The sequence below is a fragment of the Triturus cristatus genome, chromosome 7, assembly GCF_964204655.1.
Source record: "Triturus cristatus chromosome 7, aTriCri1.1, whole genome shotgun sequence".
Taxonomy (NCBI): domain Eukaryota; kingdom Metazoa; phylum Chordata; class Amphibia; order Caudata; family Salamandridae; genus Triturus; species Triturus cristatus.
The window spans coordinates 1,680,204,852-1,680,227,955 of record NC_140590.1 but is presented as its reverse complement, the minus strand read 5'-3'; the positions used below and the strand labels follow the sequence as shown (position 1 = coordinate 1,680,227,955).

At 45.5% G+C, this 23,104-nt stretch overlaps 1 protein-coding gene across 1 annotated transcript in view; it reads right to left on the bottom strand.

Moving 5' to 3' along the window:
* Positions 1–18,879: 18,879 nt before the first annotated feature.
* Positions 18,880–23,104, bottom strand: part of ACRBP (acrosin binding protein) — a 101,910-nt gene continuing 97,685 nt past the window's right edge. Inside the window, exon 5 of the mRNA XM_085615188.1 lies at positions 18,880–21,364. Coding sequence (XP_085471314.1) covers positions 18,956–21,364 — 2,409 coding nt within the window. The 3' untranslated portion in view covers positions 18,880–18,955. The remainder of the gene's footprint in view (positions 21,365–23,104) is intronic.

The following is a 23,104-nucleotide window of genomic DNA, read 5'->3' as shown; positions in this document are numbered from 1 at the left end:
CCTCTAAATGTGGCAAAGCCCCAGGTCCTGATGGGGTCCCTGTGGACCTATTCAAAAACAACTTAGAACTATGGTCCCCAATTCTCACTAGGGTCTTCGAAGCAGCCACTAAAATCGGCCCACCAGAGTCCTGGACAACTTCTATTCTTCTTCCTATCTTTAAGAAGGGCGACCGTAATAGTCCTGCCTGTTACCGACCCATTTCCCTCTTGGATTCTACCGGCAAGGTGATGGGTCGGCTGCTTCTTAAAAGACTCCAGGATTGGGCTGAAAGCAATCAAGTGGTTTCCGACCTACAGTACGGCTTTCGAGAGGGACGTGGGACAGTGGAGCAGGCACTAAACCTTTCCCTACTGATAGGTAAATACGTTGGGGCTAAAAAGGGGAGGTTGCATTTAGCATACGTCGACTTATCGGCGGCATTCGATTGCGTTTCCCATAGTAAGTTATGGAAACTCCTTTTGGCTATGGGGATAGATCCTCTTCTGGTGAATTTTATTCGGAATCTCTATTCAGGGGCCTCAGCTAAAGTACGGTACGGTCTGGGGGGGGAAGTCACAGCATCATTTCCAGTACTTAAGGGTGTCAGACAGGGATGCGTTTTGGCCCCCTTTCTTTTTAATCTATATACAAACGGTTTAGAAGCTGCGATGTTGGCAGGAAGCCAGGACCTACCAGCGATTGGTCACCGTTCGATACCCGCGTTGCTTTACGCGGATGACGCGGTGATCATGGCCAGGACCCCACGCCAACTCCAACTTCTCCTCGATAGATATTGTGACTTCATGGCAGCCCTCGACTTAAAAGTAAACATAAAGAAAACGTTTGCCATGCACATGGGGAAACGCCTTAGACATTCCGGCTGTATCCAGATAAACAATACCACCCTGGAGACTGTTACTGCATACCCCTACTTAGGTATTCTGATAGACAATACCTCTAGTTGGGGTCCCACCCTCCAGGCCAGAAAGTTGGGGCTCCTCAGGACTACAACGGCTTTGGTCACATTCGCACAAAAACTAGGCCAGCGCCCTTCCCGGGAGTTGATTCAGATTTATGGGGCCAAGTGCCGTCCAGTGGCAATGTATGGGGCAGGGGTCTGGGGTTACATCGACACGGACCTATCCAAAAAAATAGAAAATGCTTTCTTGCGGTACCTTTTGGCCGCCCCCAAAAGTTCACCAATTTACGGTTGCCACATGGCGTTGGGGGAAGATTACATTTCGGATCTTATTGCAATCCAACCAATTCTTTTATGGCATCGTCTTTGGGTTACTCCAGAATGCAAACTGACTCGGCAGCTCATCTCTGACTGTCTCACCTTAGAAGGTTGGAAAAATATCTCGTGGCTGCTGTATGTTTATAAATTTCTGAAAGATGTAAACCTGGAATCTCTTTTCATACTTCCTGAGTCTTCAGCGGACATTTCACGCAAAAATTTGAAAACCGCATGCTTATCTCATCTACGTGAGCTGCGCCTAACATCAGAGATCTCAAAGCCCACAAATCTCCATCTTGCCGCTGTACAAGTCTCATTAGGAATTCAGCCATATTTACTAACCAGTGCCACCCATTATGAAAAATATCTTTTAACACGATTCCGGTTTAACACTTTCTATCGGTTGATTACCTTCCCGAAGACAAAAGATTGGTCCAGAAAATTAATTCCGTGTCCCTGTGATGGCCATTCTGAACAATCATTATTGCATGTAGTCCTATTTTGTAGTTATTATGATTTTCCACGTCATAAGTGGATTTTACCTTTACTAAAAGTCATAGGCTTACGCCAGTGTCGTCCGGCCCTTCTTGCATTACAACGTTTGGACACTGAGCATAGCATCTTTTTAATATCCAGTTTTCTAAAAGCTTGCGTTAAATATCGTGAAAACTATGACCTTTCTTAATTCGCCAGATTGTAATGAATTAAAAGTAATTATGTGTTACATACCTGTTGTATTTACAATCAATGCATATTAACTTTTTCATGATTTACTTGAATATTTTTAATCTCAAAACTTTGTTTTTAATTCTTGTATACTTTTATGGTTACAAATTTTGTATCCGAATAAAGTTTTAATTGATTGATTGATTGAATTCCTTGTGTACCTTTCCCAAGTTATTTGTGGAATTCCTATTGGTCAGTGGTAATATATATACCTAGATATCAAAACCCCTTGGGTTGCACCACTAGGATCTCTCTCCCCTCTGGTCCTACCCAGAGGGTGATTGGGTATATCACCAATTTATGCCAGTTTATAGGAATGCTTGTATGTTTCCCAAATACGGTGAATATCTCCAGCACCCTGGATAGGGAGCTGTCTGGATCCGCCAGATATCTTCATATATCCATCAGATATTTGAGGATATCATCCACATATAGGTATATTATGTCTCTCCATGTGGTGGTCAAGTTGCTTCCTCTTATAAGTGCATTCCTCCTCACTTACTCCGCTGGAGGTTCAAGGGTGACCGCAAAGAGGAGTGGGTTGAGTGGGCACTCCTGTCTAGTTCCCCGACACAATGCAAAGCTGGCTGAACAAGCCCCATTACCTTACCTTGGGCTATGGGTTCAACGTAGAGTAGTTGCAGCCAGGCCAGAAGTCAGGGCCAAACCACACTTTACACAGGATGGCCTGCAGGTAAGGCCATTCCAGGGGGGGTCACATGCCTTTTCGGCATCTACCGAGAGCAAGATAGTGGGGTCCTGGGTCACCTGGCATCTCTTCAGGAATTCAAAAAGTTTTCTCAGTTATAATGTGTGGCCCTTTGTGGCATGAACCTGGACTTGTCTAGGTCCACCAATTTGTAAATAATTGTGTTCAGACGGTTTGAAAGTATCTTAGCCAACACCTTAACCTCAGTTTTAAGCAGGGAGATCGGCCTATAAGATGCAGTGTCTTTCCTAGGGTTCACCACTTTTATGTATTACGACTATTGTCGCAGACCTGAGATCGTCTAGAAGTCACCCTGTTCGTTTGGCATCTTTAAACATTGCTAGAATAGGCTTCATTATTTTCTACTTCAGGCATTTAAATATTTTGAGTGGGAACCCATTCGGTCTCGGGATTCTCCTACTCCTCATTTGCACAATTGCCTCTCCCAGCCCCTTTCCCATATCTCCTCCTCTAGTTGTGCCATGTCCTCCCTGTCAAAATGCGGTATGGGGAATTCCCTAATGAATCCCTGCATCCTCTCTGGGTCTATCTGCAACTTGGAGCTATATAGGTCGTGAAGGTGCATACTAAACATCTCCCATATCTTCTCCGCAATATATGCCATCTCCCCTGTCTCTTGACGAATGGTATGTACCCATCTTTGGCTCTCTTCCCTGCTCGCCAGTCACGTCAGCGTTTTCCAAGTCTTATTGCTGAATTTATCAATTTGGTGTTGCTTTGCCTGGTAATGTTTTTGTGCCTCATCCTCTACAATTGCCTGTAGCATTCTCTAATCAGCTCTATTTGTCCCGTCATCAAATGGTCAGGGGCCTCCATATACTCTATCTCCAGTCTCTCTAGTTCAGTTTCTAAGTCTTCAATTTCTTTATGTCTTTTCCGCTTCTTGCCCTGGATGTGGGACACTGCCTGCTCATGGTGGCTTTGTAAGCCTCCCATAATACTCTATCAGAGGTCACTGAACCCTCCGTCTCTCCAAAGTACAGATCCATGGCCTCAGTGATGTGTCATCGTATGTCTCTTCCACCAGATATCCAGCAGCCTCAGTGCGGATATGAGATTTGTCAGCCTATTGTCCTCTTTACTCATGTGAGCACTGCTTGTGACTCTATCTGAAGTGGTGTTCATTGTTAAGTGCAAGTCCCCCCATTAGTAGTAGGGAATCTGACGTTTGCACAATCTACCCTCTCAAAGCCTCCATCTTGTCTGTCTGCCCAGGATCTAGTTAAAGTGAGTGGGAAGGAGTACTGGACCAGGACCCGTGTTCCTCTGGATTTCGATGAGAAACCATAGTGCACCAGGGAGAAAACGAGTTACTTACCTGTAACTTCAGTTATCCAGTACTGGTATCTTTCATAGATTCACATGCTTGAATCATCCCAGCCGTCGAGGTGGGAGTCTCACGTTACAAATAAAATATATACATAAAAGTAATAAAACATAATACAATAGGCTATAATGGACTGCACAGTCACTACATTAGCTCATTCTTGTCCTTTTGTAAAAAAGAACCAAATCTGAAACACAGCCAATCAGGCTCTAGCACCCTCTGAGAACATTCCACAGAGAGGCAAGTCCCTCAGATTTTCGAGCGCAAGTGACAGTAAGTATAAATTAGCAATAAGGAAAGCCTCTCCGGGGAGGAGGGGGGGGGTCGCATGTGAATCTATGAAAGATACCAATACTGGATAACTGAAGTACAGGTAAGTAATTTGTTTTCTTATCCAGTATTGATGTATCTTTCATAGATTCACATGCTTGAATCAGAATAGCTAGCAATAAAGGTCTTTAGTTTTTTAGCAGATGGTGGGTATCATACAAACCACATTAGATACCTCGTAATAGATATACATCAATATATCCACAAATATGGAACATAATATGAGAGAAGCAGTATGCATAAAGAGAGAAACAGTATTAACATGCAATACAAAAGTTTTAATTAGTATAGAATAAAAATAAACACCTCTCAACAGAGGCTTACCTTATTGGAAAAGGTTGCATAACAATGCTTGACCAACAGCTGATTTAGCTTCTGTACCTAGGTCAAAACCGTAATGCTGTGTAAATGTGCGCACATTCTTCCAAGTTGCAGCACGGCAAACTTTTTCCAAAGGCACTCCAGCAAAAAGCGCCGCCGATGATGACACTGCTCTTGTGGAATGAGCTTTAGGTTTGACAGACATAGGATTTCCTGCTTTAGAGTGGCACAATTGAATCGCAGATGCAAGCACAATTGAATCGCTGATGCAATCCACCTTGCTACTGTTGGTTTAGTCACTGCTGTACCTGGTGTTTGTCCACCATATGACACAAATAATTGATCCGGCTTTCAGACAGATTTAGTATGTGATAAATAGAATTTCAGGCACCTTTTTATATCCAAAGAGTGAAGAGCCTTCTCAGCCGGGGTAGAAGGACTAGGAACGAAAGTCCGTAAGATAATAGGCTCATTAAGATGGAAAGAAGATGGAATCTTTGGAATAAAGATACGGTTCATTCCGAGGAGAACGTAGTCATTGGTAAAACATAGATATGGCTGTTTGATAGCAAACGCTTGAATTTCGCTGACTTTCCTAGCGGATGTAAGGGTCAACAAAAGAGCGATTTTCCAGGAGAGATACTTAAGTTCAGCTCTGTGGATAGGTTTGAAGGCATGTTTCATGAGCTGCACTAGAACCAGGTTAAGCCTCCATTCAAGAGGAGGAGCCCTAATGGGAGGAATAGCTCTGAAGAGACCTTTCATAAATTGCTTGACCAGACGGTTAGAGCAAAGAGATATGCCACTGGAAGAGCGCCTATGAACAGAGATGGCAGCCAGATATAACTTAGCCGATGTGAACATGAGACCAGACTTTGCTAGTGAAAGAAGGTAAGGAAAAACCTTGTCTGGAGAACACTCCAGGGGATGTACATCATTATCAAGGCACCATGAACAGAAGCGTTTCCATTTCAGAGAATAGGTCTTAAGAGTAGATAGTGTTCTCGCCTTAGCAAGTATGTCTCTACTGTCCTGAGGCAAATCTAACTCTTTGAATTCAGAGAACTCAAAAGCCAGGCATGCAGCTGCAGTGGGCTGGGTGCGGGTGGAGACTCTGGCCCTTGCTCAATGTCATTAGTGTTGGAGACACTAGGAGGCGATATGGTCTGCATTGTGAGAGCAGGAGAAGCTCTGTGAACCAGTGCTGATGTGGCCACCGCGGGGCAATGAGAATCATCCGGCAGGGTTTCATTTTCAGTTTTCTCAGAAGTCTCAGGAGTAACGGGAAGGGGGTGGAACGCGTAAGCGAAAATCCCCATCCATCTCATCATAAAAGCGTTTTCCTAAGATCCTTTCTCTGGTTCCCAGCTGGCATAGAATGGGCATTTCCGATTTGACTCAGAGGTGAAGAGATCCATGTTGGGCTTGCCCCACATTTGGAAAATGCGTTCCAGGATTGAATGGTCTAGTTCCCATTCATTACAGGAATGTGACATTCTGTTCAAGGTGTCCACTAGACTGTTGTTTATTCCTGGCAGATGTTCCACCTTTATGGAAATGCGGTGAGAAAGGAGCCATTTCCATATATCTTGAGCTTCCCGAGATAGGATGTGAGAGCGTGTTCCTCCTTGCTTGTTTAGGTAGTGCATGCAAGTGGTGTTGTCCATCCTTATAAGGACCGAGGATCCTTGAAGTCTTGGAAGGAAAGCCTGTAGAGCTAGAAGTATAGCTCGAAGTTCCAGGAAGTTAATGCGCATTTTTGCCAACGCTTTGGACCATTTCCCTCTTATGCGAAGATCTTGAAGGTGTGGACCCCATCCTTCGAGAGAAGCATCTGTAATAATGATGAACTGTGGTGTTGGAGGAAGGAAGGTAAGCCCGGTCGAGATATTGCTGGAGCGCTGCCACCAGAGCAGAGCTGCCCGCATGACCTGGGTTATCCTTACCAGGTTGTCGAACGATCCCGTGACTTGAAGCCATTGATTGTCTAGCTTTTCTTGAATAGTTCTCATTCTGAGACAGGAGTGAGGTACTGAAAAGGATTGCAGAGGACAACATCCCGAGAAGAGATTTTACCTTCTTCACAAAAGCCAACCTTCTTTTCCGTAGGCCTGTTGCTAGGGAAATCAGGTGTGATTGTCTTTCTGCGGACAAGAATGCTTTGTCTTGAATAGTATCCAAAACTGCTCCTAGGAATTGAGTCCTTTGAGAAGGAAGTAGAACTGACTTTTTGGAGTTGAGAGACAGCCCCAGGGATTGAAACATGTGAAGGCAAGTTAATGTTGCTTTTGAGGTTTGCTGAAAAGATGGAGCTTTTATCAGCCAATCATCCAGGTAGGGGAATAGATGTAGGCCTTGCAGCCTGAGATGAGCCGAAACTAGTGCAAGACATTTTGTAAAAACCCTTGGAGCTGATCGCAGACCAAAAGGGAGAACCCTGAATTGAAAATGAGAACCTGTCACAGTAAAACTGAGGAATTTTCGATGTTTGGGGTGGATAGGGATGTGGAAGTATGCATCCTGTATATCTAAAGTCGTCATGAAGTCCGCATGATCCAGGAGCTGCAGAATCTATTGAAGAGTAACCATGTGGAAGGATTTTTCTGCAGATATTTGTTTAACGTCCTTAGATCTAGGATTAGCCTCCATTCTCCCGATTTTTTCTTGATCAGAAAGAAATGGGAGCAAAAACCTCTTCCCACTTGAGAGTGTGGAACTCTTTCTATAGCTCCTTTTTTAAGCATATTCCTGGCCTTTTCCTTGCGGAGAGTTAGATGTGGTGGATGTTTCTTTAGAGGTGGATGGGGTGGTGGGATCTTTACAAATTCTAGGGTATGTTCAAATTTGACTATGTCCAGTACCCATTTGTCTGAAGTTCATTTTTTCCATTGGTTGAAATGACGAGAAATATTCGGCGCCTTGGGGTTGAAAAATGACCGAATTGCTGCAGGTGCTGGAGAGAGGTCACTGTTTCCTGGTATTATCTCTAACGTGTTGGGGCTATTTCCTCCTGTTTTGCTGTCTGGTGTAAGCGGCAGCAGGGGGGCTCTGTAAGACCGTTGCTGCTGATAGCCATATCTGCTCTGGTAATTTTGGGGTTGGTATCTTTGGTAGCTACCACGAAAGGAATAAGCTCCTCTGCCACGGGCGCCTCGAAAGGGAGTTTTCCTGTACTGAAGCGTACCTAGGGCCTTGGCTGTGTCAGTGTCCATCTTCATCAATATGCTTGCCAAACAGCGCATCCCCATCGAATGGCATATCAAGAATTTTACTTTGTACCTCCAGCCGAAAGGTGGTAAATTTAAGCCATCCTTGACGGCAGAGGACCACTGCTCCGGCTAGTTGCCAGAAACCTAGGGAGGCAAAATCCATTCAGATGTCAATTATCTCTGAAGCTGCCCTCTCCCCCTCAAGGAGAATGTTTCTCGCCTCCTGCTTCTTGTCATCTGGCAAAAGCTCGAGGTACGGAGCAACATCGGACCACATTTGGCGGTCATACCTTCCAAAAATTGCCAAAGAATTAGCAGCACGCACAGAAGCACCTGCCATGGTGGTGAATCGCTTCCCAATGTTATTCAGTCTCCTTCCATCCTGATCAGGTGGCGCAGTGATTGGCATTGATGGATTTCTGGATCTGCGTTGAGTAGTCTGAGAGATCACAGAATCAGGTCTAGGATGTCCGGACAGGCATGCAGGAGCATCATTAGGGGTCTTATACTTCTTATCAATTCTGGGAATAATTGCAGGCACGGAGAAAGGATTTCTCATAATTTTAACGCCCTCTTCCCAAATATGATCGATAACGGCGCAGACCGATTTCCTGCTCTGATCTTTGAAATCGTATAAAAAGCAGTTGGACCACTTAATGGGCATAGGGAGGTGAAATGGTTCGCAGCTCTTTCCATGATGGCATGGAAACCTCCAATGTCCTCCGGAGGAGAATCAATTGCCTGAGGAACTAGGGATGACGGTGTTGGGATTAAATAAATCCTCCCATTCGTCAATGGTAGTTGGTGTTTTAGGAAGTTCACATTCCTAGGTGACTGTATCATCATCGTCTTTCGCTCCCTGATCTTGTGGCGCAGGGGAAATATCATGAGCTTCAGCAGTAGGAACAGAGGAACCTGTAGTATGGTGAGCAGGTGAAGGAGATGGTTGACTGTGAACGGGACCCACTGCAGATGGGACACGAGTATAGTAGTCCTGCAGGATATAGCTGTCAAGTCCTGCACCAATGCCACGGGCATTTGAACCATAGGTTCCTGAGGAGGTAACAGCACTTGAGTCCATTGAATAGTTTGATAATGTTCATAATATTCCTCCTTCTCATCATCATCCTCCTGGTATTTAACATGAAGTTGAGAGGGGCTGCGTGCTGGACTGAACAGCCCATCATCCTCTGATTCCTCTAGAAAATGACTAGGTGGTAAGGGAGATATGTAGGAAGGATCCTAGTAAAAGCTTCTCGTTGACGGGAACGTGGACAAAAGCCTGGAAGATAATATAGGTGTGGCTTGCAAGGAAGTAGGTCTTTTCCGTGTGAGCATCGACGAGATGACCGTCGACGGTGACATAGAGATAGCTGACACTGACATGACCGCCGTCAGCGTTGACGTTGTCGTCGTCAGAAGAACCATCGTCGACTATGATGTCTTTGAGGCAGTGGTCATCGTCGACGTTGGAGTCGTCGACGAGGGATGGACCGTTGACGTCGATGGTGTCGTCCACGGGAGAGTCGTCGACAGGGAAGAAACTGTCATCGTTGGTGGTACCGTCGATGGTGCCGTCGTCGACGGCGAGGTGATTTTCGTCTACGAAGGTACAATTTTCACTAACGGTTCTGTCAACGGGGAAAGCGTCGATGACATCTGAGGTGGTTTTGTTGTCGACGATGTCTTCGATGACGAGGATGATCTGACAGACTCAGACTGAGTCTTAGGCTGTTTAAATGTAGTTTTAGGTGGCATTTTCGATTTTTCACCAGATTTCTCCTCAGAAAAGAATGTCAGCTTAACTTTTTTAGAGGAAGAGAGAATAGTCTCATGCTGGGACTTTTTGGATGTCTTACCAAGTCTCTCAGGTGATTCTCTAGATCTATCCTGCTTTTAGTCAGCTGGGCTGACGCTTGAGAATTGCCACTGGCTTCATCTTCAGATACCACATTGGATCTTGATTTCAATTTCTGCAACCAAATCAGTAATCTGCCTTCTCTGTCCTTTAGAGTTTTTGAAGAGAAGGTTCTGCAGATTCTACAGTCCTTGACCTTATGAGCAGGATAAAGGCAGTACATACACTCCTTGTGGGCATCTTCAAAATGAAGCCTCTTTTTCCCCACAGGAGCCACAAGGCAAAAAGAACCCTTTCTTAGAAGTATCAGACATTCTGTACTCACTAACAGTAAATGTAGAAAAAACTGAGCAGAGTTCAGGGAAACTCCCTGTCACACGACGTGCAGTAGAAAATCTGAGGGACCTGCCTCTCTGTGGAGTGTTCTAAAGGGTGCTAGAGCCTGACTGGCTGTGTTTCAGATTGGGTTCTTTTTTACAAAAGGACAAGGAGGGGCTAATGTAGTGACTGTGCAGTCCATTATAGCCTATTGTATTATGTTTTATTACTGTTATGTATATATTTTATTTGTACTGTGAGACTCCCACCTCAACGGCGGGGATGATTCAAGCATGTACATCTATGAAAGATACCCCAATACTGGATAACTTGTATTTCCTTCAGCTCAAGAGTCCATTTATTTCTTGCTAGGTATGTATTTTGCAGGAGTACTAAGTCTGGGTGTTGTCTCGCCAGGTATTTGTACACCACTCCCCTCTTCAGTTGACTGTTTAGGCCATTCACGTTCCATGACAACAGGGAGAGCGTCTGCCCTGATCGCCTATCCCATGTCATCCCAGAGGACTGTAATAAACATCCCGAGGGTTCATCTTTCACCTGTCGTGTGTCATGAACTTCAGTTGTTGCCAGTGTTGGCAGCCTCCTCTTCGCCACCCTTCCTCTCCCCCTCTCCGGAGCCTCTTGCTGCAAGTTTCTAATTACTTGTCCCCCTACTGCCTGAGGCGCCTGTAGCCCCACCCTCAAAACCATCAAACCTGTGTTGTGAGTCCTGTTAGCTCAATAACAGACTACATCAGTCACACCAGCCAGCCAAATCCAGACTCTATGGAAGTCATGGGTGATCAACAGGCCTCGGACAGTCACCAGAAGGTCCATATCAATGTTCCCTCTTCAGATAACCGATCATTGTGTGCCTTCATTGTCTATCACATTGGGTCACCAGTTTTTCATATCTGCGCGAAGCCAGGAAATAGCCACCGCCACAGTGTCGATATTAGTTTCTAGTGCAAACATAGTGTCTTTTATTGCCAGCAGCAGGTCTGCGAACAATGGTGCCTGTTTATGAGCCATTTCTTTTTGCGGTGTCTGAGTTTGCTATATCTTCCCCTGGCACTCCGAGCCGAAAGGCATATTTGTCCAGCATGGCTGCCGATAGCAGACTGAGCACCTTGTCTTGTACCATCACTGCGCGAGACGAGTGTATTAGCCAATTAAATGATGATGGGGTTGGGGAGCCTGGGTTATCAGTCATCTGTCTTGTGAGCAGATATAATGCTGCTTGCTGACCTGGCGTATGATGAGCTGTGAGATTCGCATCGCTCCATCAGGCTTTTTGTGTATCTTGAATCCTTGATCATAAAAAGGCGTGATAGTAAAGGAGTCTTTACCTCCAACTAGGGTGTGGCCACATACAGTGCTTGTTCATGATGTGCCAGATCAGACTGGACTTGGCAAAGTTACAGTGTGGGCCTCTCATGTCTCCCTCATCTGAGCAAGCACTTTATCCTTTCTAACTACAGGTAGCAACTCGGTAACAGTGAAGCAATCTAGTTGCACAAACTTATTGTGCAACTGGGTTGGCACATTTCCTGATGCCTTTAAACCAGGGATCTCCAACTTTTTTTGTAACAAGAGCTACTTCTGTTCAATGAAAATCATTCTGAGCTACCAATAATATTAGTGTTGTAATTGTGATTACAGAAGACAAGATTACATTAATGGCCACCACAGACAGGATTACCAGCAGTGATCACCTGAGCGTATTAGGCAGAGTTATCAGCAGTAATATAAAACCGTAAATTAGGAATGTTTCTGTATGCATAACAGCCATAGCTGCAATACACCAAGGAAATAATATTAGCAATAAGTCTCTCCAATATCACATTATTTATCACTCAAATATCAACTTTACATGTATTTTAGAAATTCATCCATTTTTGTCCAAACGTCATCCTAGGAGTTCTTAAAATACACACAGTTTCGTCTCGTCTACACCCTTTTCAATTTTGGTATATACATATTCATTCAACCAAACAAAACCTTCTAATTTAGTAGGCTGGGCAGAACACAGGAGAGCTTCTAAGAGGTAGATGGAGAGCTTGCTTTAAACAGACCTGCAGACTACACACCACCAGCACCCAAAAAACAATGCTATGTACTAGGCGCCTTAATGCTGCCTGTGCAACAGCACTGCACATGGCCAGGAAGCACTGGTTGGCCTGGTGACTTGGTGACCATCCACCTCAGATTTGTCCTTTGGGTTTAATGCCATACCAAGGGGGTATTTATATAGTTTCTTCTGCCCCTCCACAGCAAGCAAACAGTTGTTGAGGAGTTAAGGGTCTTACAATAAGACTAAACCCCGTTATGTCTTGGGGTGGGGCAAAGAATACGTGATGTCACTTCCGCTATCCTTGATATTTTGGTAAATTGTCCTTCATGTTTGAGTCTTATAACTTGAGCATGTCTGAGACGTTTAGAGCCGTGGTAGAATTACAAGACCTAGGAAGAGGTTCCCTGCCTAACCAGGCTTGTGGTCTGGAAGACAGTTGGCTTTTTCAGGACTGTATGGATGGAGCCATCCTCAGCCCTTCAATCCAGACCCAAGGAAATGGCACTCAATCTTTTAGGCATGTACATGACTGTTTGCTGCAGAGAAGCAGCATTCCTAGGTACTTCCCGATTCTGACGCAAACAGAATATTTTATTATCTTCTCTCGATCACTTTGCAAAGTGTAGGGCTGGTATAGCAACATCTTCCAGGAATGCTTTCTTCCCCAAACAGTATATATATTGTAGATATTCTTTCTCACACAATCTGGGAGTCCATTAACCTTATCCTGAACAATGTCTTCACTTTAAAACATGACATCTTTCCAATTAATTAATCCAGGAGCAACACAACTCCTCAACACACTTACAATTTCTCTGGTGATTCTTGTGCGTTTTAGAAGTACTAAGAGGTTCTGGGTTCCAAGAGGAAAACATGCAAAATTAAAGCTGAAATTGATTTCTAATGCATGTGATTGTGGTTCATGGCTCTGTATCGGAAAGTTTATTCCTAAATGTGTTGAGTTGAGAGTGGATCTGAACCCATGTTTTTAACCACCAAGATCAATCCCTTCATGAACTCTTGCATTACCACATGTCTGAAGGTCAATGGTTTTGGGGTGAACAGGGCGCCCTAGACTTGCAATTGGCAATCTCATGTGGCCCAGAGCAGAATCTCTAATAGCCAGGGGTAAAGCCTTCTGTATGAGCAGCCTAGGCCAGGCTGGCCTAGATTCAGTAAGTGGCAGTATCGGTCACTCAGCACTTTAGGTACAGTTTCTCTTTTGACAAGTAAGGACAGCTTCACAAACCCCAAGCTTCTATGAAAATGAGAGAGAGCACAACCAATGGTCTATGAGCCACCACCGCAAATCTTTCTCCAGTGTTGGACTCCACAGGCAAATTTATCATTAGGAATTGGGTCGGGAATGACCTCTTCCCGTAGCCTTCTCAAGCACAGTGCTCTGAGATCTTCAACACAGTTACAAGGGGTTAGTTTGGGCCAGAGAAACTCTTCACACAATGCAACACCACAACTCTCATTACAAGTTCTTTTTTTACTCTTCAGGGAGATACCATGTCAGGAATTAATGATTCCGGCCAGTATTTCCCTCCGAGTATAACATGTGGACCCAGAAGTAACATGTTCAATTCCACGTTTTTCTTCATCCCGGGGTAAATAAAAGGACATCTGGAAACATTTACCACCTGCTTAGATTGAGTGGTAAATATAGGAGGTGCTTTTTTCTTGGCCATGGTAGAGGAGGAACTTTTTCTCCCCCCATCCCACCCAACCAAGCTAAAATATGAAAGCAAACACAACAAGATGATGGACGGAGAGCTCAAACTTTGCAAACACTCACCCCCAGTCAAAACATCTGGGTTTAATCCTTTGTTTGTTAACTCACTATGCCACTCCAGTTTGGACCGAGCCATGTGGAAATCAGTCTAGACCCTGCTCTTCATGGGAACAGTCCATTCCGAACTGCCAGGCCTGGTCCTCCCTGTACCGGAAACAAGCATCCTGGGACTGGTTTAGGGGTATCAACCCATATCAGCCAGGCTACCTTGAATCCAGTGGCACAGCGAGCAAGGGAGCTTGTTTCCGTTCCAAGGAGGACCTGGCTTGGCAGTTCGGGCTGGACTGTTCCCATGAGGAGCAGGGTCAAGACTGATTTGCATATGGCTGGGTCTAAACTGGGGTGGAATGGTGAACAAAAGAACAATGGATTTAACTCAGATCTCTTGACTGGGGGTGAATGTATGATTTATTCAGTATTCTGTCCATCATTTGTTTGCGTAGACGTATGAAATTAGGCACAGCTCAGGCACAGCAGATGCCCTGCAGCTCCTCACAAGCGTTGACAGTGTCTCCAAGCCTAGAATTATCAGGTGTGGAATTTGATAACCCTCTGAGGATACTGCTCCGGGAAACCTGTCATTAAAGCCCAGGTGGGGAAATGGCAAACAAAGGGTTCAAGGCAAGAGATTAGAAAGAGGGTGAAAAAGAGGAACAGTCTGTACCAGTTCCAATGAGACTAAACAAGGAATAATCACAACATCAGCTCTATCAGAACTACTCTCTGTCAGACATTGAACATGCCGCGCCTACGTAGCAGGCAAAAAAAAACGTCCGCACTACAATTCCCAGAAGACCTTCTGGGTAGGACCAGACTTATTTAATAACACACAACGCAAGGAGCATTGTACGTGATTCTAGCGGAGTGTTTGTTTTTGGGTTTCAAATCGACTTCGTGGATTTGACCGCGTCCTCCATTGAGGCGCGGAGCGGCGACCTTGTGGATTGTTTATTTCAGGCTCGTTTGAAGCTGCCACACGCGTTACGCTCGCCCATTCCCGCTAGCAACTGCAGTGGAATTACTGGGGGCGGCCGCCCCTCATCTACCGCCATCCTTCTGTCTCTCCTGGTCCGGCGGCAACGGGATGAAGAGGTGATCCGGCCAGAGGTGACGAGCTGGAAATCTCTGAAGGATCCTACACTCAGCGCATTGACAGTCAGAGTTCGGTAAGCTTCCTGGGCCTTTGGAGCGGAGGTCCGGCTCGGAGGCCTTTCTTTCTCCTGTTATATTTGCTTTTTCCCGGAATAACAAAACTATTTAGCTGGGGCAGCTGATTATTCTTGGAACCTATTTTTGCCTTACATATACTATGTGTGTTTTTGAATTACTCATGGAACAGAGATCTCCAGCATTTCGTTTTCCTTTTTGAGTGTCTTGAGTATTCTGTCCTGGTGCTGGAGTTGGCCTTATCATTTGGATTAAAGGGTGTGTGACAGAGGGTATGTATGGAGAACAGTAGCGCTTACTTACAGTTAGGATTTGATGTTGGCAGTGTGTGTGATATCTCATTGTGCTTGCATTATAGATGTATATGACTTGCCTACGGAAAGAGAACTATCTTACCTGAGAGAGAGGAAGGGTCCACCTCAGGGACAGTTCTGTTTACGGTATGTCTACTATGCTAGTGAGACTTATATGAGAGTAGCCAGAGAGTTATGCGGTATTAATCCTTTGCTTATGTTGTTACAGGCCTCCCTTTTCCACCGCTGTCCCTACCCTAAACCCATCCCTCGCTTGATTGCCTTTATACTCTGTATATTTATGTAGCCAGAGTGTGGGGACGTCAGGAGGTGGACCCCCCTGAGTATCGTCCTGATCCTGAGGAGCTCGGTAGTCGTGACACTCTCAGTAACGAATGCCACAGACAAGAATCAAAAGAAGACTCCGACACACACCCACATGGGCTGTTGGAAGAACATAGCGATTAGGCATGGCTCCAAAATCATAAATGGCAATCACTGTCAGACCTAACATGGTTTAAGTGGAGGACAGCAAATCATAAATGACCTGCCAAGGGCATCACAGAGACAACTCAAGATATGGTCGACACTCATGTGCCGGGTTGGAATGTAATAATATCTGCCTGTCTTGACTGGACCTGACCATGAGCAAAACCCTCAGGGTGGTGAATGTGTATTACAGCATCCCAGCAGGGAAGGCCAAAAAGACTGATTCAGTTAAAAAAGAATTGTAAAAAGAAACCTGGGAATTGTAGTACTGAAAAAGCAAGAGTAACGTTTGCAGCCATGTAAGACGTGCACCATGAAAAGGCAGCAGATTACACTAGAAACATTTTAAGCAAATTATTTCAGAAAGTACCTGAATAGAAAAACACACAAGCAAATGAACAATGCACATCAGTGAAAGTGTCATCAAGAACCCTAAAGAGAGACACATATTTACTAGGTGCCAAGGGCAAAGCTAATGGCAATTCACATGTACCTCGTCTTTGCTTTGTTGATGGTAAGCTTTTTTGTTGGTGGTAAGTTGCATGACCATCTAACTCATGGAGGTGCAAGAAAAACACACGAGACCAAAAAAGACCTACACTTTCAGAACGACACAGCACTTAATTAAGAGTAAACATAGAAACACAGGTTAAAGCTGAGCGCTTCATGACCGTGCCTCCCTTGGGAACAGCCCCCCTTCTGTACCAACTCCTTCATGAGTCTACTTTCGTCCTAACAGAACCAAATGACCATTGGAAATGGTGGACAATGCACTCTGCTATAAGTCGATCACAACATGAAATCCATTCTGTGTTCCAGCTGCTTTTTGAGTAATCCAAACATGCATGCTGGTAGTGGCAGCAGCTGAAGACAGCAGAGGGGTCCCATCTAGCAGCAGCAGGAGTCCACAGAGGCGGGATTCATGCCCCATGTTTCAGATATCCGCTTGGGATAAATGTACATGCAGTGACTCTAGATAGTCGCTGGTCGTTATGAAAATATGGCATGGATCCAGCCCTCTTACACCGAACCTGGAAGATGAGGAACAATGAACTCCTTTTGTTGGTAAGCTCTCTCGCCAGAGAGGGAATTTAACTGGGCTTGCACACACCGTCAGTGCAGAAGGGGCACCCACTCCACAGCTGTGCAGGGAGGAAACTCATTCCCCACTGGGCCTTGGTAAACTATGTGCTTTTCAGATACCAGAGGGCTCTGCAGATGCACTGGTGTTCAGAGTGAAAAATATTTGTTTCCAATTTAGAGGGCATTTCTGGTGGCACGCAAGCTGCAACAGATTGAGTTATCCGGTAACAGTCAAAGACGAATATGACACTTTGTTATTCATTTGATTAGGTGGTGAGTTTTCGTTTCTGAATTTGAATAAGGCTCGCTTATATCTGGGGTTCTTAAAAAATTATATATTTCGTTATTAAATGCAGTGAGATTTATTTTCGATTTAGCACACATAACTGGTGCTGAGCAGGAGGCTCTCTGCAGACTCCAGTGCTTAAGACCTGGTGCAATGCGCCAGTGGGAGTTGTAGTTCAGTCTGGCTTTGCCCACTAGACAGACAAGTGTACAGCTTTCACTGCTGATCTGATGCTAATACTCCTGGAGGGCCAGTGGAGCTGTAGATACTGACAGGAGAGCCTTGCAAAAAGCCCTGTGCAAGATAGCAGTTGAGTTGGTCTATGACCTGGGCCTCATACTGGCACAAGAAGGACTGACCAACAGGATAGTAAAGAACCAGATGGCACTAACACTCTTCCCTCAGGCCACCCTGATCCTCATACAAACCAATCATAAATTGGGACAAACTGAAGCCCTAGTCTCGCTGTGACTGGATAACTGAATTACAACTTGTAAAGGACCCTATGAGAAAAGTATTGTTTCCAAATTATACATTGTACTAAACGAGACAGACATCATTTTTCTCATCTCGAAGACTATAAAACACAGAATGTCCCCTAAAATCACCCTCTGGGTCCACTTTCCCAGAATAAAATTCAAAATAATCTGCCCCGTGCATGAAGCTTTCTGGAGCAAAGGCTCTCGTCACCTGTAGACACCTATTCTTTTGCATTAAACCCCGGAGCATCATCCCCAGCCAGATGTTGATACTCTGCCGTACACTTGTGGATCAAACAGGGAGGTAGGCTACTGGTGGGCCTGGGTCACTGCATGAATGTGCAACCCATCGACCTGTCCTTTGGTTAATGACTTAGTCAAGCTTATACTAGATAGCCTGGCATACCTGTACACGCCCCACTGGAGACCTCAGACTCTGGGACAAGTAGTCATAACCCTCTTGACTCAATGTTGTTTGAACCTGCCTGTGAAACCTGTAACCCACTGACACATCTTTGCTAGCTCACAAGCATCATATCGTTTTTGACATGAAGCTGAAGGAGTCTGTCAGGGGAACATGCTTGGCGCCAAACAAAACAAAGTAAACAAGAAATAACTTTATGCTACTGTTGGAAATGGCCCTTTCTGCAGGGTCACCCCAAACTGTTTGCCTTCCTCCTCCCTTTTCTTTTTCTGACCTCGTTTTTATTGGTTTTAGGACTCTAGGCACTGCAAACTTTCAGATTTGACGCGGCCAAGCACAACCAGATAGCCCCGGTTGGCGCTTTATGTTTCTAAGCACTATATTTCTGGATATTCTTTAAAAATTCATAACTCCGGTTCTACTTATTGGATTTTGGTTGTTTACGTTCAATAAATTAAGCTCTATGTTTCTAAGAAGGAGTGGGTTATTTTTGTGAGGTGTTTCTACTGTTTTACCCCTTTAAATGTTACCAAGCTACCACAGGGTGAGCAAAGGGTAATTTAGGGTGTGTATCTGACTTATCCTGACTAGGTTTGTGGTTCCTGCTTGGACAGGTTGCATACCTCTGCCAACCAGAAACCCAATTCCTCACAGCTATCCTAGGAGGGACTGCATCCAAATGTATTGAGACCATGTTTCTACATCTGGAGGGACCTTGTACCTAAAACAAACTGTTTAGGGCAGAAGGTACAAAACAGAAAGACTTTTTATTTTCCCCAAAAAATAGATACCTATCTCCGGACCCCACACCTTAGATCTATACACTACATTCGCACACGCATGCGTGAAAGGGCTTTCATCAGTCTTATGGATAATTTTTGCAGGTCTGCTCCGTTGACATGTGCAGTGCCTGTTTTGGCACCCTGGGCAATCAGTTTCTCCTCCAACTCCTGAGATAGCCTCTGCACTCTGGGATCCTGCAATCGCTGATACAGGTCCACTATGTCCCCCTGCCATATCTCTCCTCCTGAGCGGGATCTGGCCACAGTGATTCTGAGTGGGTGTGCAACAGACGGAAGTGGCCAGTTGTCAATGTAATGGTGTCCCTTCAAACTTGGCTCCCTATGTTGCACTGCCATTATATCCAAATTGTCGTTATTTGAGGCAGATCTGAGACTAGAAATGCTATCAGTTAGAGCCATGTCTGGGGTTCGATAGGTAGAAAATGTTATTCTGTTAGATGGCAACAAACGCATTAGTTCATCCGAGTCAATGGTTCTTCTACCCGGAGTGGTCAAAGTGACTTTGTAAAGGTCATTGTAGTTGGACCTTGTTATTTTACTCAAAACCTTCAACAAGTTCCTGTCTGTCCCCGTCTTCTGATTGTGGTCAATAGATGGGAATTTAACATCGATTACTTCAATGGAATACGTGGGTGAAGGACTATTGATGTCCGACCTGGCAGAGTTGCTGTCAAGTCGAAGATGCCGCAATTTTTGGCTAGGGAAGCCAGGTGCAAGATTGTTGTAGGGGTATGATGCGTCCTTGCTAATGGGAGCGCAATGAAACCCACCCTGGGAACCGGGGCAGGATATCTTCTTGCTGGTCACCAACCTTATGTAGGCAGTAATCGCCTTCTTATTCCCCAGAGATCCCACTGTCCTGCTCTTGGCATTTCCACCTGGGTGGAGGGTGTTGCTGGGGATCACTTCATAGTCGTGGCTTGTCTCTGCTGTTAATATGTGAGTGGGCATCTTTCCTGCAATACTTCGGGAATTCCACTGACGAAGGCCTTGTTTTGGGAGAGTTGCGTCTACAAGCCTCTCAATGGGGTTCATCTCTAAAACCTCATCTTTTGGCATCAACTGGACAGGTCTTTGTTTAATCATTGGGTGGATGTTCTTCGTCAAGGTCATTTTTACCTTGAATGTTGCCTCCAACATCTTTGTGGGCATTAACCGGTGAATACCTTGGCTAAAGATGGCCTCTTCTTTTGGGATAGTCACATCAACGTTCAAGTTGCTGGGGCTTTTGAAAGTCTTTGTCACCATAGCTGCATGTTTGGGCATTACCTGTAAACCTCTCTGTATTGGAGTAATCTCTGAGACCCATTTATTTGGTGTTGAAATTGCAATCTGTTGTCTTATGCCAGGGATAGTGATAGTCTGTTGGTTTAAGGCCGTCACACTAACTTTCCCCTCTGAAGGTTCCTCTGGGAGTCTTTCATCCATGGTCAGGTCTCTGAGTTTCTCTTCATCAGTCGCCCTAAGGATAATGGGGGTCCTGCTATTTCTATAGATCATTCCAGTTGCAATCTTGGTAGTAAGGGTGGGTCCAAAAATACTTCTGGCATTGGGTTGGTTCACACTACCACGGAACACCGGTTCCTCAGAAGGAGCCGTTGTCCTCACATGAAACTCTAGAGTTGGCAAATAATTGCTACTTCTGCTCTCCACAATCCTTGCTTTTGGCATCTCCTGATATGGAGGCGGAGCTTCCATAATCTTCAAGGTTGTGCGCTTCAAGAACATTTTAGGGTCCCACCAGCTGCTGCTGTTAAACCTCTTTTTCTCAACCATCTTCTTGCTTGGCATTGCTCTCAGCATCTCCTCGGGGGTCGACTCATGTTGGACGGCAATAAAGATTTTTTTTCTCTTCTTTTTACTTGGAGTCTGCTGCACGTCACTCATTCTGTCCTGCCAAGTGACATCATCACTTAAGTGGGCCTCTCGATCTGAGGCCATGAAGCCTTCATTGAGTCTGGAGGAAATGACAAAGTCCTCCTCAGGCTCCGGACTTGGTCTCACTTGGTCTCTCCACTTGTGGAACGATGTTGGGTGGTCTGAGATTTTCTCCTCCGCACTGGATCTTGGGAACCAATTAATGTTGAAAGTTGTCTTCTCGGTCTTGTCCTCGCTTGGTCTTACCAGTAAAGTTCTGATGCTAAATGGCCCACTATTGTCATTGGTGAACATTGGACTAGTGACCTTGGTAAACTCCTTATTGTGCACCATAGGAATCTTGTTGCCGTTCTTGCCAGGTCGCCTGCTGGAGGTGAATTGTAGGTCATTCCTGATAGTCCCCATCACTGGGCTACGGTCTGATGTCAGGCTCATTTCATAGAAGTCCTGGTCTGCTGGGTTCTCCAACGTATCACTATCTTCATCCACAAGCCTGTATTTCTGAGCCATGCTGTTCCCTTTGCTCTGAACATCATTAGGACAGTTGACTCTCTAAATAAACAAAGAGACAATGATTATGCGCTGAATGAAGCTCAACTATATGCAACTTGCTTCCTGATTTGACTCAGATTGGCTTTCACCTCTCTCCATACAATTCTTTCCCTTTATCTAAACATTTCTCTACCTCCCACACATGTTCTCCTCACACTGATTCCATATTTCTCTTGATCGTTCCCCACAACCACATTATATCTCATTCTCCTTAGGTATTCTTCTGTCATACACTCTCCATACGTCCTGTTCCTTCAATCACTCTTCACATCTCTTGTTGGTCTGCACTCTTTCCACTGTTGCCTGCACTCTCATCACATTTCCAAAATACAGACTTTTTGCCATAGTAATCTCACTGAACCCATTAGGCAGTCCGGGATTTAGGTCTTGCGGTTATTTCACTTTTCAGCTTGGTTTGTGACCTATGCTGCCTTTAGGAGTCATATCTTGCCTAGGGGTTGGTATAATTTGCATAATTTGCTGTAGCATAAATACGTGAAATTACCAGCAAAATTATGAAAGACTGCGTAGCATTACAAGAGGTGCTTAACCCAGCATTTAGCATTATTTTCTTAGAGCAAAATGCACCTCGTGCCCAGCGTGCATTTTGCACAGCAAAAATATCGTTAAATGCAAGATAACATGAACAACAGCAGCTGCTTGCACTCGCTAAGTTTGTTGCTTCTGTGTTCCTGCAGTGGGATTTTCATGGCAAATTACTCAGAATTATGCAAACGGGCATAATCGAGGAACTTTTTTGTAATTTTGCGTGAAAAGAGTAACACAAAATTACTCTGCTTACTAAGGCACAAATAAAATTTCTCCCAGACCTAATCTTACCTAATGAGCAACAGCGGTTCCTTCACTAAGGCGGAGAAGCGTCAGCCCACTGCTTTAAGAGCTGTGCTGAGGAAAATTACAATTACAATAGCGGAACGTTATAATTCTATTTTTCCGTTCCTAGGTGCAGGCACGGCTGGCCAGAGCAAGAGTCCGGGGGTTGGGGAGGAGCCAAGATGGCGACCGGGACGGCAGCGTAGATTCCCGGCTCCGTGAACCTCCGCATCCCGCACGGATATCCTGCATGAGATCCTTATTCTGCGCTACGAGATCGTGTTCGTAAACGAAAGTGGCAACCGATCGTGTGACCCTGAGGTTTCTGACTGCAGTACCGCCGGAGAAATCAGCGATTGAACTTTGCGGCCCGTGCGGTCCCGAAGCCGGGACCTCGAGTGGACGCCTTGGCCGGGCGGCAGTTTAACAACAGCGGCCTGTGGTGACTGGGTGGAGTCGGTCCGCCGGAGTGGTGCTCCCTTCGGCCTGCATTTTGCTGTGGTCGCTCCCCCCCTGCTGAGCGCTGCGGACCGAGGACATGCCCGGGTGTGCAATTCTCGGATTCTGTGGTGTTTGCCCCTGCCTTTGACGGTGAGCTGCCCGGACGCCGTCCCTGGTTCGGCCTGATCCTTGCGGGCTGCTCCCGGCTTTTTGCGGGAGCTGGTCCGTGGCGGAGACGACTATTGCCCGTGACCGCGCAACGGTTGAATCTGTTCCTCCCCCAGGATCCCTGTCTTCAGCGACGTGGACCTTGAGGCGTTGGTCCCGGGGTCCTGGCCCCAATACGAGTCGGGCCTTCCCAGCGGCCATTTTGTCACTATGCAGCCTACCATCCTGTCCGCTGGGACGCAGCGGGACTGGGGGTGTGTGACGGTCGGGAGTGTGGCAGAGCGATCGGAGAGAGCT